Genomic DNA, 18,068 nt, shown 5'->3' on the forward strand with positions numbered 1-18,068 from the left:
AACGTCATTCCCATAGGCCTGATTGTTAGTTATTTGGTAGGCTATATACAGTATGTTGTTGCAGATGGACGGATACTTTTCCTGATTCCTCCAAAGATTCGGTCTAACAATTAGTAAACTACATATTCAAAAAAACACTCTCCTCCGCCCGTGAAAGAGGCGGTGGCGTTTTTCCCTCAACTTGGGCAATTTGCAATGGAGATGTGGGATTTCCATGGGGAGATTTTAACACGTATCCGCGTGTTGGACCGGTTTGCTTTGAGGATTGCTCTGGTCATTCATCCCGGGCCATAAAGCCGACCTGAGCCCCTGTAGCCGTAAGCGCACCGTGCAGCTGGGCCGTTTCCTACTCGATTCTGATGCTGATCGCCTCGTTAGGCCCGACTATAGACCGCCTTTTCTCCCGGGCTGCGGGGGGGCCACCACGGCCATCTTCACGGCCACGCCCCCCCGCGGGCATCCAGAGGTGGCAAACTAAACCGAACAACGGGGGGGACCGAGTGGAAAAACGCTTAGTTTTTTATCACGAGTTTTAGGCGTGGTGTTAACATTTCCCAACGCATTTCACCTCCAACCGTGCTACTGTAGGCCAACTAGGGGGGTGTCTCCCCCCTCCCCCGGGTGGGAAAGCACAAATTCCTCCTAAATAAACTCAGTTTACAGGAAATGTATTCATGTTCAAAGCAAATCTCTTTCTCGTTTGATATTTAACAGGGTGTGGAAAAAGATGGAGTCATTTTTCCAATAGCGCAAGCAACATATTATTACGCCGTGCATGCGTTCTGCGACGACGGGATGTTGTGATTGTCCATTAAAAGGTTGAGGTCACTTTGAAGAAATAACCTGGTGCTTGGTTTTAGCCATTTAATTATAAGTGCAGCTAAACCGTTTTAACATTTGCATAAATGTAACACTACATCTTTAGTGAATTTAAGCTTAGCGTAAAATCTCATTACAGCAACACTCCCCCCTCCCCCAACACACCCCACCTGCATGTTTTGCTGCCGTGGCCCCCCCATGACGAGGGGCCACTCTGATAGGTTCTGGGCTTGAATGGGACTGGCCTGCAGGGTAGCGGCTCTCTCACTATATAAAGTCCCCAAATCCCTTGAGCACGGCACACAAACCTTTTCAAAAGAGGAGTAGAATCACCCGTTTACTCTGTGCGCTTTTACGCATAGGAGTTTTACGCACCGCCGCTCCAAACTTGACCATGACGCTCTCCAGTGAGTTTGAAGCCTCTCATGCTGCTTCGCCTTTGGGAGAAGATGAAATTGACATCGTCGGAGACGGGGAGCAACGGACAGGCCACTCACGGCCGTACCCCACAGACCCCGGATCCTCAGTCGAATCCTCAGCCGAGTTCGAGTGCTCCGAGTCCGACTCCTCCGGGGAGAGCGAGAACAGCTTCTCCTCCTCAGACGCGTCTCTGACCAGGAGGGCTCTGACCAGCTCGGTCAAGCCCCCCTACTCTTACATCGCCCTCATCACCATGGCGATCCTACAGAACCCGCAGAAGAAGCTAACGCTGAGCGGCATCTGCGACTTCATCAGCAACAAGTTCCCTTACTACAAGGAGAAGTTCCCTGCGTGGCAGAACTCCATCAGGCACAACCTGTCACTCAACGACTGTTTCATCAAGATCCCGCGGGAGCCCGGGAACCCCGGCAAGGGGAACTACTGGTCACTGGACCCGGCCTCCGAGGACATGTTCGACAACGGTAGTTTCCTCCGGCGGAGGAAGCGGTTCAAGAGGAACCACCCCGAGTTCGGGAAGGACGGATTCCTGTTTTACCCCAACTTGTACCGGTCCTACGGGCAGCCGTACTGCGTCCAGGCGCAGATGAGCTCCCCGACGGCGTCCATGTGCATCCCCCTTCAGGAAGGCATCATCGGGATGCCCCAGTCCCCCTACCACGGTGTCCCGTACCCGGGAGGACTTACCGCGTACGGAAAGGTCACAGGACCCAAAGACTATAAAGCGCAGCAGTTTGGCACAGTACCCGCGGAACCGAAGCCCTGCCCGCGGAACGCGCAGTCCACGTGTTCCTTCAGCATAGACAGCATCATGAGCAAACCGTCTGCGCCTTCCCAACGCAACCACGTCACCATGAGTTACGGGGGCCACCTCTTCACCGGGCCCCCCGCAGGCTGTCTGGTCCCGGGGCTCCTCCAGGATTCAAGGACTCCGTTCTGTCCGTCTTTGTTGAGCAGTGTGTCAGAACATGTTAAAATGGCTTATCCTCGGTGTTGAAGCATTTGGCCCAAAGAAAAAACCTTGATCTGATGTGAATTGATGTCTTGTTGGGGCCTCGTGCGATGGACACAAAGACCCTTAAAGCTGTGATTGCATGTTTATTTATGTTAACATTTGTAGTTGTGTCCGACTGAAACCATGTAAATAAGATGAGTAATAATATATTTGTGAAAAGGAATTCCAACATAATTGTTGAATGTATTTTGTGAAGAATTTGCCACTAAAATAAATATTTAAATGAATATTAAATGATGTTTTTCTTCCTATTTATTCAATGTAGATACTTTTTTATTTAGCAGGGAAAATGTTTTCGTTTTTAAAACATCAATGCATTTAAATAGTTCAATAATTAAGGGCCCCCCAGTCCGTTTAAAATTAATCAAACAGGTTTTTATTAGGATAAGAATAAAAAACGCAGAGGCCTTTCTAATTTGTTTCATAATAACGTTGGACGTTATTAAGTTGAATAATAAAGGTAAGTTAAAATATACATATTGTTTGTTTAGGCCTTAGGTTTGAGAATAAAATGCAAGTTGAACCTATAATAAAAACGGAATATGCTTATCACTCCATAATTCATAATATATTCATATCATAACATATAAACATAGCCTAAAGAAAATAAATTATATAAAAGGCTTAATATATTTCAAACGTGTACAAATAAAGTAGGCCAATCCAATTACGCAACTGCGCAACTTCTTTAATTGATGCCTTAGACCTGAAAAAACTGTGTTAGATGACGTGGTGTTTACCAAATGACGTATAGTGTTTGCATTCTTATTATAGTGATATATTCTCATCGACACTATCATCCATCATGTCCTTAATGGGGGGCTCATTATTTGCCCTCGTGCGGCGCCGTCTTTCGAAGCGGGTTGTGAAGAGCAGATGACGGAGCTTGACCTGAAGGGGGCGCTGCTGGCCAGGGTTAGGGGCAGCCTGTGGGGCTCGGCCATCAGGGTCTTGCTGGGCGCTATCTGCCAACTGCCACACACACGAGGGCAGGAACCTCCCTTGTTGCACACTTTGTGCCAAATCTCCTCGATATAAAGATTAAATATTATATATATGGCTTGTTAAAGATATATGTTAAAGATATATATATGGCATCTGAAGAAAAATTCGCACTGCATTCCCCGGGATAACAACTTCTAATGATTGTTTCGTGAAACAAACCCGGTAAAGGTTAAACCCTCGAAAAGCCTGTCAGTCCTGAATAGGAAGGATAAAAAGGATTGTTGCATATGCCTTTATATATCGGGGATGCGGACAGACACAAAGAGTCTCCGATTGCATACCGGGACCCAAACAATTTCCCCAGCAGTCCTCGGTTTATTTTGGGCTCAAGGCGCAGCTGATTGCAGCTAGGGGGGCTTTCAGCCGCCCCCCTGCTCCTGGCAGGCGGGGGTCTTTGGAGCGCGCCGGGCTTATTAGGAAAAGAGGGAGTTGTCAAAGTGGCACAACAGCTCGGACCTCTGCAGCGCGCTCTGTCTGGCGGAGGCGCGTCCCGGTTGTTGCGCACCGTTGTCTCCATCTCTGCGCTCTTGAACTCAAACGGGTTTTTCCTTTTTAAGTGAAAGTGAGAACTGGTTTATTTGTATTATAGCCAACTGACACTCAGTGGGAAGAGCACTATACAAATCTTCATCGAATGCCATTGCCACTTATTTTCTTCTTTGCCATAGCGGAACATCAGACGGATTGAACCCGCAGACTGATAAGAGGTCCGTTGCTGTCTGGTCCTTCATCCAAAAGTGGACACATTACGCAGTCCCCTGCGTCGCGACTACAAAGACTTATAGGAAAGTTATATCAGCATCATCATCACCACCAACACCACCACCAGCACCACCATCACCATCACCATCATCGTCAACGTCATTCCTTCGGGTTCCTCGCCTCGAGGATGGAGACAAGCCCCATCCCGGTTTTGACGGTCCAAACCACGCCGTTTGAGGACCAGCGGCCCGGTACCAATGGGCTCCGGAGGAAGACGGCGGTGTTCGAGGGGAAGAAGAACTACCTGCAGAACTACATCCAGAGCGTGCTGTCCTCCATGGACCTGCGGGACCGCCAGGGCTGTACCCTGGTGGTAGGGAGCGACGGCCGCTATTTCAGCCGAGTGGCCACCGAGGTGATCGTACAGATGGCCGCTGCTAACGGGGTAAGATCTGAGGTCTAAGATCATCTGAGATGATGTACAGTATAAGGTCACGGGTCGGGGACAGGGTATGGCAGGGCTGCCTCATGCGTTCATATTTTGATTTGACACGTAAAATACAAATCTAAGGAACAATCAATGAGCAATGAGAAAATGACTGTTATCCAGATCAATATATTGGTGACGCAACAATATTGAAATATCAACATAATTAACTTATGTTGATAACTAAGCAAACCACAACTTTTATTGGATGATATTTGCGACCATATAGCCTAACCCTTCTATTTTTTTAAATCGATGTATTAATCAACATTTTAACCAAATTATGAAGACCAAAATAGTGTAGTCAATGCATTAACTGTGCGGAGCAGCGACGGGTGGTGGTGATTGGTTTGGATGCGTTCCAAGGGAAAATGTCAGGGCATGTAATTTGTTTTAAGCGTCCCTTTTTTTCTGCTTGCCAAGCCTAATGTCTCTGGCTGCCTTATCTGCATTTCCATCCATCCTGCTTCACTTCCCTGCCTACACACACGCAATATAGCACCCACACACACACACACACACACACACACACACACACACACACACACACACACACACACACACACACACACTCCTTAGGGGGCTTTGGGGATACCCCGTCCCCTGGCACCGGACCAGATTCCAGGGTATACTGGCAGATAGCTGATGTGATCTCTCTCCAAACCGTTGCTGACGTAGAAGCAAATGGTTCAGGTCATGAAGTTCAAAAGATTCTCATTGCCATCATTAGGTGTACAATGAATAGATAGTAAAACAAATGTTTAGGTTTAAGATCTAGCACTCTCATATAATGTATAAACTATTTAATTTCTTCTCAGTCTTTGCTGGACTCTTTCGTTCCCCTGCTTCCCTCTTGCTCTCTACATACACACATTGTTAACGGTAACATGACATAGAGAGATATACAGAAATCCTGGCTGATGTTGGGACTGACGAATGGGGTGTTGGAGTTGAATATAAACACTTGTGGAAGCATTTGTGAGTTGGTACATAGAGGCGCATATCATGTTTAGTCCTAGAAACCGTACAACCTTTTAGACCATAAGTGGATTGTAAATCAGGCAAATTAAATAATGAATTATTTACATAATGCTCTCTGCAATGTTCTATTTGCCAGTGCTTTACTTTATATGTCACTCATATCATAAAGCGTTTAGGCTCATATCCATCCTACGCGTTGCCTACGTCCTTTCTGTCTTGATGTCCATGCAGATTGGACGTCTGGTGATTGGCCACAACGGCCTCCTGTCCACACCGGCAGTGTCCTGCATCATCAGGAAGATCAAGGCCCTCGGTGGGATCATCCTCACAGCCAGCCACAACCCCGGAGGCCCCGCCGGCGACTTCGGGGTCAAGTTCAATGTGGCAAACGGCGGTGAGCACCGAGATGGACGACGAACTGGAACAAAAGTTATAAACGCTCTCATGGCCTTTTTTGGTTCCCCCTGGCCTCGGCTGCTGGGTTAAGTGTCACACTGTCCTTAGGGGGCCATCTCACTGAAAGATGGGAACATTTTTCATAGCAGTCAGATCGTTAAAGATCAATGGCTTGTCTTTTGTTCACACAGAGTGATTCAAGTACCCCTTCCCTAAACCTAAAGGTTTTCCGTTGAACGAAGGTTATGGTGTTATCATCTGGCGTCATGTATATTTTAGCATGAGATAGCATCATGTCGTTTAGCATCATTTAGCATCACATTGGTGTAAGTATTTGTGTGCGTTTCTGTGTGTGTGTGTGTGTGTGTGTGGGCTCCTGGCAGGCCCCTCCCCAGACACAGTGATGGAAAGGATTTCCCAGGTGAGCAGGACCCTGGAGGAGTACGCCATCTGCCCCGACCTCCACATCGACCTCTCCCGGCTGGGCAGGCAGGACTTTGACCTGGAGAACAAGTTCAAGCCTTTTAGAGGTACAGCCGCGTCCCAGAGTCCTCCTCCATTGGTGCTGAGCCGTACATGCAGTATGCTAACACCTCTTCCCTGTGTATGGACACATTCTTCAACTACCTCGTTCTAGACATGCCTCTACCCTTCACAAATGATAGAGTTAGAGTTATGACTTAGCTCTTTTGGGTGCCACAGCATTGTTAGTGTTGAGTTAGCATTTATAAATACGATTCATTGATATATATCCATTTGTGAGGTTTTCCGTGTTTGTTTTGTGTCTTTGTTTCAGTGGAGATTGTTGACTCTGTGGAGGTGTACCTCAACCTGCTCAGATCCATCTTTGACTTTAACTCCATCAAGAGTCTCCTAACGGGACCAGACCAGCTCAAGATACACATAGACGCCATGAATGGAGGTGAGGCAAGCCCAAGACAAATGACGATTGTTCTGATAATACAAAATAATTCCAGAATCCTCTCCTCCCCTCCCCTCTTCTCTCCTCTCCTCCCCTCCCCTCCCCTCTTCTCTCCTCTCCTCTCCTCTCCTCTCCTCTCCTCTCCTCTCCTTTCCCTTCCTCACCCTCCCCTATCCTCTCCTCTCCTCTCCTCTCCTCTCCTCTCCTCTCCCTCCCCCCCTCTCCCCTCCACTCCTCTTCTCTCCTCTCTCTTCTCATGTCCTCTCTTACCTCTGATCTGTTGTGTTGCAGTAATGGGCCCCTATGTGCGTAGGATCCTCTGTGACGAGCTGGGGGCCCCAGCTAACTCTGCCGTCAACTGCGTCCCCCTGGAGGACTTTGGGGGCCGACCGCCCGAGCCCAACCTCACCTACGCCACCTCCCTGGTCGAGGCCATGAAGGGCGGGGGAATTGGCTTGGGTGCAGCCTTCGACGCAGACGGGGTAACTCTTCCACGTAGAACAGTGAGATGACGGGACATACATGACGGTGGTGCTTAGCTTCACGCCTTGAATGCACCGCCATGAGGCCGGAGTTCAAGTTTTTGATTAACTACAATTTCAGCATTTGTTTATTATTTTTTTTCTATTTACAAGTTGATTCCATTCAATAAATTGATCTTCCTTTTTAATTTAACAGCATTTAACCAAATATTTTACGATTGAATTGTTTGCAAAAAAAAAATCTTTTTTCAAATTCCTCAAATTGTCAAATTTGAAATTTTTTCGATTTTTTTTTCAAATTTCAAATTTTCAAATTTCCTCAAATTCAAATTTGTATTGTTTCTCACTCTCTGTCTGGTGGTGGTGTGTGACTCCAGGACCGCTACATGATCCTGGGAGAGAACGGCTTCTTCGTGAACCCCTCGGACTCGGTGGCCATCATGGCGGCCAACCTCTCGGCGGTGCCCTACTTCAGACAGCACGGCCTCCGGGGGCTGGCCCGCAGCATGGCCACCAGCACTGCCCTGGACAGGTAGGCACTCACTCACACACACACAGGCACGCACACATGCACACACATACACACGCACGCACACACACACACAGGCACGCACGCATGCACACACATACACACGCACGCACACACACACAGGCACGCACGCATGCACACACATACAAACGCACGCACACACACACACAGGCACGCACAAAAGCGTATAGGCATGCACACACACACACACTCACATACACACACACTCATACAGGCATGCACGCATGCACACACACACACACACACACACACACACACACACACACACACACACATACAGGTACGAATGCACACACACACACACACACACACACACACACACATACATACAGGCATGCACAAACACATGCACACACACACACACACACACACACACACATGTAGGCAGGCGCGCACGCACACACACACACACACACATGCACACACACACACACTCATACAGGCATGCACGCATGCACACACACACACACACACATACACCCATGCATGCACGCACACACACACACACACACACACACACACACACACACACGCACACACAGACAGGGCCTTATCTCGCTCGCTTTCCATAATCCTGGCCCATGAATACCTCCCTCTGCCCTTCTCTCTGAAATGGGCGTAGGCCTCCAGAAGAAGACTCATCCACTATGAATAACCCAGTGACAACAGAGACACACACACTCACTCACTCACACACACACACACACACACGTAAATAAATATATATACAGTATATATATACATCATGTACAATGTTTCAATCACTCAAGCTGTTTTACTCGCTGTCTATAAATACTGTGTGGGTTATGTAAGGCCCCAGCAAGGCGTTGTGGACGGGTTGTGATCACGGCTAAAGTCATCCACGTTAAAATAACTCCATTAGCTGGCCTGTCGGTTCCCTCTTGGCAGCAACATACTCATACCGATGGGAGGTGGAGGAGGCCACTTTGACTAGTGAGCTGACACCAAAAGCTTAAGTGTTTTCTAGCCATCGGCAGTCTAGTTGCTGTATGCTTGTGTGTGTGTGTGTGTGTGTGTGTGTAGGTGTGAGTGTGTAGTTGTTAGCATGTGTAAGAAGACCTCACTATGTACTGTGGCCTCACTATGAACACTGATCTAGCAACTGGTCGGCTACCAAGAAATAGATAGTTACTGGAGTTTTACCCTGCCCTCACTGTGTGTGTGTGTCTCTCCCTCTTTCAATTCAAAATGAAAAAAAAAAAAAAACTGGCATTAGAAATAAATCTCTCTCTATCTCTCTCTTTCTCCCCTGCTCTCTCACACTCCCATTTGCTCTAGCTCTGAGCCAACCTCCCGACAAACACCGCTCACTCACCCAGGGCCGCGTCTTATGATGATGAAAAGCTTGAGAGTTCTTTGGGATTTAGTTTATTTGTCGTACAGTGGCGCTTCTGTTTCCAGTCACACACACAGTAATGATCATCATGAGCCCACTGTCCAAGCAATGTGTGTTACCAAACAAGACCTTGCCTTAGCACTAATTCCTCACATGCATCCATACTGTATTAATATAGGAACGATATATTTTATCTCCCTTTCCGGTACAATTAAATGTTAATGACTATTGGCACAGAAAACAGACAATGCAAAAGCAGGGTGAAACCTGAGCTCCAAATGGAGTTATAGTTGGTTTGCAGATGATGTCACACCAGTGGAGCGTTCACGAGCTGGAGGGCAGGAAGAGTTCACTGGATGTACACACACTAAGTTAAGATTTATAAGTTAAGATGTGTGCTTATTGGAGTTTGAAGGTGTGTTCCAGCCCATTGTGGTTTAATGATATACTTTCACATCTTTTTTCCTCTTATCACAGTACATAACTGTTTAAGTACTAAAGGTAGATACATGAAAGAATGCTTATTGTTATGCTTTGACTGCTATTATCATATACTCATCACACATAATCCTATGGGTTATCCAGGGCCAATTTGTTCAGCTCTTCAGATTTCACACACACCTCTTCTATTATCACAACAACACATGCATAGGATCCGCCTTATCATGGAGCGCTCCCAAGTGTAAGCTTTATTAGGAGAGCAAGGGGGGAGGATGTGGGTTTGTGTGCGTGTGCGTGTCTGTGTGTGTGTGTGTGTGTGTGTGTGTGTGTGTGTGTGTGTGCGCGTTCCTCCTGAATGTTTAGCATAAGCTTCACCTCTGTTTTGTTTATGCTGTGCTAGCCAAAGGGGGTAACAAAGCCAAGATACATGTCACATATCCATGTGTATCGCTGTGTGTGAAAGAAAGAAAGAAAGACAGAGGAAAGGAAAGAAAGACAACACTTCAGATAAAACCGAGGCTGCTCTTCACAAAGGAAGTTGGCGATGACTCAGTGACAGATAGAGTCGACCTTGCTCGTTTGCTCGCACATGTCAAAGTTTTTGGAAAGCCACAACGTCACGTGCATGCAGACGTTTCTATGTTTTTTTTTTTTCTTTTCTTCATCTGTCTTTGTGTGTGTGTGTGTGTGTGTGTGTGTGTGTGTGTGTTTGTGTGTGTGTGCACAAGCAAGTCGGTGGAGGTAGTCATGTGTTGGTCAGGGTCAGGAGCAGAAGAAGAAGAGATGTTGGAATAGGAAACATCTGCCTGCTCTTTGGCCTTCTCTGCTCTGGGAGGATGTGAGGTGAACCCAGAAGCTGAGCGTGGTACTCCCCTCATTCTATTGTTGACCACAACCGCTTGGTGGATCATTCCGTTCATCTGTTCTCCCTTTAAACATTAACGGTAAACAGACTGCAGCAAAGCTCACTGACAGTGGACCACCGGGGACAAATTTAAGCCATTGGGCAATTAGTGTAAGACGGCATTATGTAGTCTGTGTTTTTCCAAACGAGTGATGATTTTCATGTTCTGTTTGTGAGCTGCAGAAAACAAACATATTACTCAATATATGAATATGAATCAACAATCAATGTAACATTTGTGAGAATTTGTGGGTTGTTCTTGTCTATAAGCTCAAATGTTGCAGGTTTTCTCAAGTTGCATTTGAACCTATTCAGTTGAATGATCCTATTATGCAGTTATAGATAAGTGACATGAACCATGATTGTCTTAAACTGATTATTTTTCAGTATTATGTGTGATGAAATTTTTAAGAGTTATGTGTGATGAAATTCCTCAAACATAGTAAACATAGTAAAAGTATGGTTGTGAACCAACTATACTTGTGTTGATTTTGGCAGCATCGCCTTCCCTTCTGTTTAACCGCTTTCCACGAGAATGCAGAGTGACAGATGATGTCGACTCCTAGCTTTAGCTTGGCTTTCCTCCAAAAACCCGTAAGGTACAAACGAGCCTCGGATAGGTGTGAACCGTTTAAGATTTAGATCAAGAGTACATTCACAAGTTCAAATGGACCAAAGTACAAAAGGTCTTGAGGTCAGAGATAGTCCTCTGCAGGTTCTCTGCAACCAAACTACAATTTCAGCTCAGAGTCAAGCCCGTTGCTGGGCTCTGCTTGTTGAACTGAATGCCAGCCCAAAGCTTTTAAGAACATTGTGAGCGCTCCACAGGGGAGGGAGGGGGTGGCGGGGGGCGATGTGTGCTGGGTGGGGGGGGGGGGGGGTGATTGGATCCTATGTTTGGTAAAGTATCAAAGTATCCTCGTCTGTGAGCCAAGACCAGAAATCTCTCAGCGATATCCCGAGGACAGCCATTCCTTTCATGGAAGCGTCTGATTTGTGTTTCTGCAAGGGAGAAAGAACAACAGACCAAAAAAGTAAACAACAAAAAACAGGAAAGAAAGAGCGATTGGCTTAAACCCAGAGATGACACGTGTGTGTGTGTGTGTGTGTGTGTGTGTGTGCCGGTGCATGTGTGTGTGCTAGTGTTAGTACATGTAGCCTGTTAACGGAGTGGCGTATGTCTGCATTGTGTCGTTCTCCTCGTCCGCTGGTGTCTCTCTCGCCCATTAGCGGTGTTATGTGTGTGTTTGTCCATCTTAGCTCTAAGCCCAGGGTGGCAGGGAGGGTGTCAGCGAAGACGTATGATCTGTGCACCTGTTATGAAGTCTCTCTTCCCAGTACCCTGGTGCTCTGCTACGAGGACACGGCCCTCCCTCTCTTGGGTACATTCAAATGCTGCCTCTCTTGATTATACAGTCAAGTCTGTTTGCATAACCCCTCTATCGCAATTACAGTCTCAAACGGCTTCACAGGCCCACTTGAGATGACAAGCCCCTAACCCTGAGCCCTCAAACCCCTGGAGGGAGCAGCACGGAACCTTGAGACAGAGCAACGCGGACCGATCTCATGCAATAGGTAGTGAGTGGGCACGCCTGCCTACCAAGGGACTGGATGGACAGGCATGATCACATTAACAGGGAGGTTCCTAAAAAGAGGAACATGAAATGATATAGATATAGCATTACGGTGTTTTCAGTTGATGGTATATATACATTGTAATCAGTATGGGTTGTTAAACTGGTATGCATGGTAGCAGAGACCCTGCATCAGTGTGCTTTGGAAACCAGTTGATTCGTGAATCCCCCCTGGGGACATAGTGTACAATAGCAATTTCTTTCAAAAGCCAGTCAATCACAATGTGCACTGTTGTACCATTTCTGTCTAAAAAGTACAAAAGCAGTGCTCTTTTCCGACCTTTCTTACAGGGGGAAATGAAGGTTTGTATTCCGTAGCACAATAGACTACTTGCAATGAGTGTCTTTAGCATCTTTGCTAACCCATTGTACACTGGCCCTGTAATGGTGGCCCCTGTGTGGAAGGCTAAGTGGTGGATTCCTCTACCGATAATACAAAGGAATCAGGGCCATAAACTGGGCTTTTCTAGGTAACTCCTCTGGTGTCTAATCACACTCATCTGCCAGCATTCCCATTTTATTCCTGGCACAGGCATGTATGTTACCCTCCATTGTCTTTGGGTGTGTGTGTGTGTGTGTGTGTGTGTGTGTGTGTGTGTGCGTGCGTGCGTGCGTGCGTGCGTGCGTGCGTGCGTGCGTGCGTGCGTGTGTGTGTGTGTGTTTCTGTGTTTGTGTAGTGTGTGACAATTGTTAAAGCAAGACAAGAGATAACAAGGTTGACTTCTTTCTTCCATGAAATTTTGTTACTTCCCTCATTTGCTGTCATCATTAGTCATCATTATTGTCTGTATTCTTTTTTTTGTACTTTTTGTACTTTTGAACGTTTTATATTGTAGTGCATTTCTCTAATATGTATTTGTTGTATTTGGATGTTTATATCTTTCAGACTTTGGAGTAACCAAAGGTTTCAATGATTGTCTTCAAATCCTATAATCTTTATCAACTCACTACTCAAGTGTTTGTGTTGAGCTCACTAAAAGCTACGAAATCTCTTCAGAATCTCAGAAATCCCCAGCTGGAGTATTTGTATGAAAAACTTAGCACATAAATAAATCTGATTTGATGACATTGTTTTGTAAATGGAATGCTTCATGGTGAAAATACTTTTCTTCTGAAATGGTTCTGTAAGGCTTTGCATGCTTGCTTGTGTTAATATGTGTGTCTCTCCATGTGATTGTTTGTGTATGTGTGTGTCTATGTGTGTGTGTGTGTGTGTGTGTGTGTGTGTGTGTGTGTGTGTGTGTGTGTGTGTGTGTGTGTGTGTGTGTGTGTGTTTGTCTGTCTTGGTTTGTGTGTCTGTTTGTGTGTCTGTCTGTGTTGGAGTGTCTGTGTGTGTCTGTGTTGGAGTGTCTGTTTGTGTGTGTGTGTGTGTGTGTGTGTGTGTGTGTGTGTGTGTGCCAAAGTGGTGTTTGTGCCGTTGTTAAGGCACAGCTGTTGTGAGGATCAAAACACTAAAATGACATTACATACTCACACCATTGTTCACACCAAGATTCTGCAAAACATCGACTTTATCCCAGCATTTTCTCTAATGGCTGAAAATCGACCGGCATCTGCGACACCCTTGATGCTTTTGTTGGCTGCCGACATGTCCGTTAAAAAAGTCAACAGTTTAGCCATAGGGTCAGAGTTTCTGTTGTTGTAGTTGGAAGGCCAGGCTTTCCGTGACGCACCGTTCCAGTTTCTTTGTTCCCTAGCGGAGAACAACTTTAGTTTACTCTTTCGTTGACCACACAACAACCCTTCCACTGACACACAGCTGCCCTCTTCCCCTGGGCATGAAAGGCTGGGCATCTAGCACTACGTTCATACGCTGTGTGTTAGCATGTGCTACACACACCGTGGGTGTAGAGTATACTGTAATGTTCCACTCCCCCCCCCCCCTCCCCCCTGCCACACCCCTAACAATTCTCATTAGCACCTAGCTAGCACATGTTAATCATGGCAGGATTCCCTCTGTAGAAATGGTACGCGTTTGTGCCAAACTCTTCGTCTCTGTTTGGTTTGGTGTGTGTTTATTTGGAGGCGTTGTGTGACCCGCTGTCTCCAGAGACAACGGTGCATTTTAATTTGAACAGTGACCGCATGCGAGTACCAGGAATCCTGCATACACGTCGGTCTTCTTGTAGGTCAGATGGAGATGTGGTCTAGGACAGAGCAGTCTATTGGTTGAAGAAGTTGGGAAGACTTCCATCAACATTGTTTACTAAACATATCGGTTGGCTGGGCTAGGACAAAATTCCCTGCATGTACTGAGCTAGCAGGTCCATCCATGGTATTACAACCTGTCATTCTAAGTCAGTTAGATGCAGTACGAGTTAGGATTTAATTATTATTTATTATTATTTGAATTCCATGATGATCTGGGTTGCTGTTAAGAAATAAAGAGTCGTTGAATGCCTATTTTTGGGAGTTCCCAAGAATTTATAATCTGTACATCTGTACTGAACTGTACTGGAATCTTTTAATTGATCTCTCCATCTCTCTCTCTCTCGGATCTGAAGGATTTGTACACACGCACACACATACACACACACACGCACGCACGCACACACACACACACACACACGCACACACACACACACACACACACACACACACACACACACACACACACACACACACACACATCACACGATATTCCTCCTCCTCTTCCTCCCTGTGTGAGTGTATGGCTCCATTTCAAATCAAACAGTGTCTGGGATGTTGGCTTACTCTGGTCCGGCTGCCATTGCCTTATTAAGATATTGGATGAGCAGTTTCTTGCTACAGCGCCATTTGCCTTGCTTGGGTTTAAAGATCAAGGGTTTGGTCATCTGGTGAATCTGAGGGCTGCTTGTGTAGAGAAGGGAAAATAGAGTGTATCGGGGATGGTATATTAGTCACTGAAATATTAATCATTAAATTGTCATCCAATATACAACATCAATTTTACCGTTACATGCAAAGTGATCAAATTATTTGGTGTGATGACTTATACATTTCTTTAATTGTTTGTTTATTTCTTTATTTTCTTCTTTGACCACTTTTGACGTACTTTCTGTGTGTGTGTGTGTGTGTGTGTGTGTGTGTGTGCGCGTGTATTTGTGTGTGAGTGCAGGGTGGCCAAAGCCCTGAAGGTGGCACTGTACGAGACTCCTGCCGGTTGGAGATACTTTGGAAACCTGATGGATTCTGGGCGTTGTAGTCTCTGTGGGGAGGAGAGCTTCGGAACAGGTGGGAAAGCATGGGGTTTATTATATACACTAGAATCGACATCCATCACATACCCACAAGCTCACGTTTTGTGCATGCACTCACACACACACACACACACACACACACACACACACACACACACACACACACACACACACACACACACACACACAAACACACATACACACATGCATGCACACACACATGCATGCACACACACACACACACACACACACACACACACACACACACACACACACATGCATGCACAATACATGCATACACACACACACACACACACACGCACAAAGGTAAGCAAACAGTAATATACAGTATACCTCAAAAGCACAATTCAACTGTAATTCTAATTCCAGTTTGAGTGTGTAAGGGTTGCATCCAGCCTGTTGCTGTAGTCACCACAACAGTGTAGTGGATGAGAGGCCAGTGACCCTGGCCGTGTGTTTAAATAATCCTCATTCTTCTGCTATAAAAGGAGACAGGGGCTCCCTGAATCACCGAACCACAGAGGCAGGGCTCCAAGAGCAGCTGCTCTCCCCTTGCACACGCACATGCACACACACACACACACACACACACACACACACACACACACACACACACACACACACACAAACACACACCTATTTTCTTGTTTATATTATTCTTAGTTGTAATTTTCCATATTGAGGATGGTCTTCTATGACTTGATTTCAGGAGATTCCGAGGGCTAAAGACAAGGAAAGCAATGAGCAAGGAGAGCACTGGTGTACGACAACATGTGTAGATCAGTGGAACAGAGAGGAAATAGGGAGAGGAAAGGAGATGAAAGAAGAGGGTAAGTGAGTAAAGGAAAGGAAGGGTACCCATCGAGGAAAGGAAATGAGATGAGACAAGAGGAAAGGAAATGTAAGGGAAAAGCCAGGAAAGGGAAGAAATGAGAATGAGAAGCAAATGAGGGAAGAGGGAAGGAGAGGAGAGAAGAGTCTAGATATGAGTGTTATGGAGGAGATGAGGAGGAGGAGGAGGAGGAGGAGGAGGGTTGGAAGGAGAGAGCGAGATCTAGCCATGTAAGGCCAGAGCCCAGAGAAAGCCCAGAGTGATAAATCATCGACTGTTCCGTACTGGCGCTTTTTACTCACGCTCACACTCAGCCAAGTAGACGCAGAGCAGACGTGTGTTCAACCAGATCGACAAGAAGTCACCTCGGTGATGGTTTGGGGTTTAATCTGGAGGAGAAATCACTCAGGTTAAAATATCATCCGAGAGGATTGTTTATAGAGCAGTCACCTTAACTCAAGCTAGCACAGTTAGAGTTAGAGAGAGAGGGTCTGGGAGAGAGAGGGTGTGGGAGAGATAGAGAGAGAAACAGAGAGAGAGAGAGAGAGAGACAGTCAGAGAGAGAGACGTTCTGAGAGAGAGAGGGTGGTGGAGAGACAGAGAGAGAAACAGAGAGCGAGAGGGGGTGTGGGAGAGACAGAGAGAGAGAGACGTTCTGGGAGAGAGGGGGTGTGGGAGAGATAGAAAGAGAAACAGAGAGAGACAGAGGGCGTTGGAAAGACAGAGCCTTTGGAGAGACAGAGAGAGACAGAGAGAGAGACGGTCTGGGAGAGAGAGGATGTGGGAGAGAGAGATAGACAGAGAGAGAGGGGGGGGTTCGGGAGAGACAGAGAGAGAGGGGGGGGGTGGGAGAGACAGAGCGAGAGATAGAGAGAGAGAGAGAGAGAGAGAGAGAGAGAGAGAGAGAGAGAGAGAGAGAGAGAGGGTGTGGGGGGGAGAGGGGGTGGGAGAGACAGAGAGAGAAACAGAGAGAGGGTGTGGAAGACAGAGAGGTAGTAGATAGAAAAGACAGAGAGAGGGAGACAGGAGAAAGGGGTAGGGGTATGGGGTAGGGGGGATTTCATATTGGCAACTGTCAATTTCCTGGCAGCTGTATACTTACAGAGGCATATGCATGTCCACCTGTTATTTTCCATGAGGGCTCCACATCCAGGACTAGTGTAAGAATGGGGTGGAGAGAGGCTGATAGAAGTCTCAAATTGTCTCACCCTCTCCTGATGTTTCATTCATTATATTACCAATACAAAACAAATCTATAAATCAGTTGACGTAAAGTTATATCTGAAGTATTATTATTTAAATCTTGAATACTACAATTAATTTAATTCTTTCATGTTGTTTACTATATTAGTGGAACCTCATTCCTGGAAAACAGCAACCTTCACTTCACGATTTGAATCCCTGTGTGATGCAGGTTCCGACCACATCCGGGAAAAGGACGGCTTGTGGTCTGTGCTGGTGTGGCTGTCCATCATGGCCTCTAAGAAGCAGGGGGTGGAGCAGATCACCAGGGAGCACTGGACGAGGCTCGGACGCAACTACTTCTGCAGGTAGCCAGAACCATGTCTGCAGGTAGCCAGAACCATGTCTGCAGGTAGCCAGAACCATGTCTGCAGGTAGCCAGAACTATTCGTGTAGGTAGCCAGAACCTCTTCTGCAGGTAGCCAGAACCACGGCTGCAGGTGGCCAGAACCATGTCTGCAGGTAGCCAGAACTATTCATGTAGGTAGCCAGAACCTCTTCTGCAGGTAGCCAGAACTATTCATGCAGGTAGCCAGAACCACGTCTGCAGGTAGCCAGAACTATTCATGCAGGTAGCCAGAACCACGTCTGCAGGTAGCCAGAACTATTCATGTAGGTAGCCAGAACAATTACAACACACTATATTCTCTCAGGCACA

General features: G+C 46.5%; 2 protein-coding genes across 2 annotated transcripts in view; both read left to right on the plus strand.

Annotated features, from left to right (window-relative positions):
• Positions 1-1,213: 1,213 nt before the first annotated feature.
• Positions 1,214-2,254, plus strand: foxd5 (forkhead box D5; the record flags this gene model as incomplete). The annotated part of the gene is made up of 1 exon (XM_084468582.1): positions 1,214-2,254. The coding sequence occupies one exon, from the start codon at positions 1,214-1,216 to the stop codon at positions 2,252-2,254; it is 1,041 nt and encodes a 346-aa protein (XP_084324708.1).
• A 1,499-nt stretch (positions 2,255-3,753) lies between these two features.
• Positions 3,754-18,068, plus strand: part of pgm5 (phosphoglucomutase 5) — a 21,132-nt gene continuing 6,817 nt past the window's right edge. Inside the window, exons 1-9 of the mRNA XM_084467998.1 lie at positions 3,754-3,839; positions 3,946-4,424; positions 5,679-5,841; positions 6,227-6,373; positions 6,640-6,765; positions 7,057-7,247; positions 7,625-7,779; positions 15,234-15,349; positions 17,583-17,718. Coding sequence (XP_084324124.1) covers positions 4,167-4,424; positions 5,679-5,841; positions 6,227-6,373; positions 6,640-6,765; positions 7,057-7,247; positions 7,625-7,779; positions 15,234-15,349; positions 17,583-17,718 — 1,292 coding nt within the window. The 5' untranslated portion in view covers positions 3,754-3,839; positions 3,946-4,166. The remainder of the gene's footprint in view (positions 3,840-3,945; positions 4,425-5,678; positions 5,842-6,226; positions 6,374-6,639; positions 6,766-7,056; positions 7,248-7,624; positions 7,780-15,233; positions 15,350-17,582; positions 17,719-18,068) is intronic.

The sequence above is a fragment of the Micromesistius poutassou genome, assembly GCF_964030765.1.
Source record: "Micromesistius poutassou genome assembly, chromosome: 5".
NCBI lineage: Eukaryota > Metazoa > Chordata > Actinopteri > Gadiformes > Gadidae > Micromesistius > Micromesistius poutassou.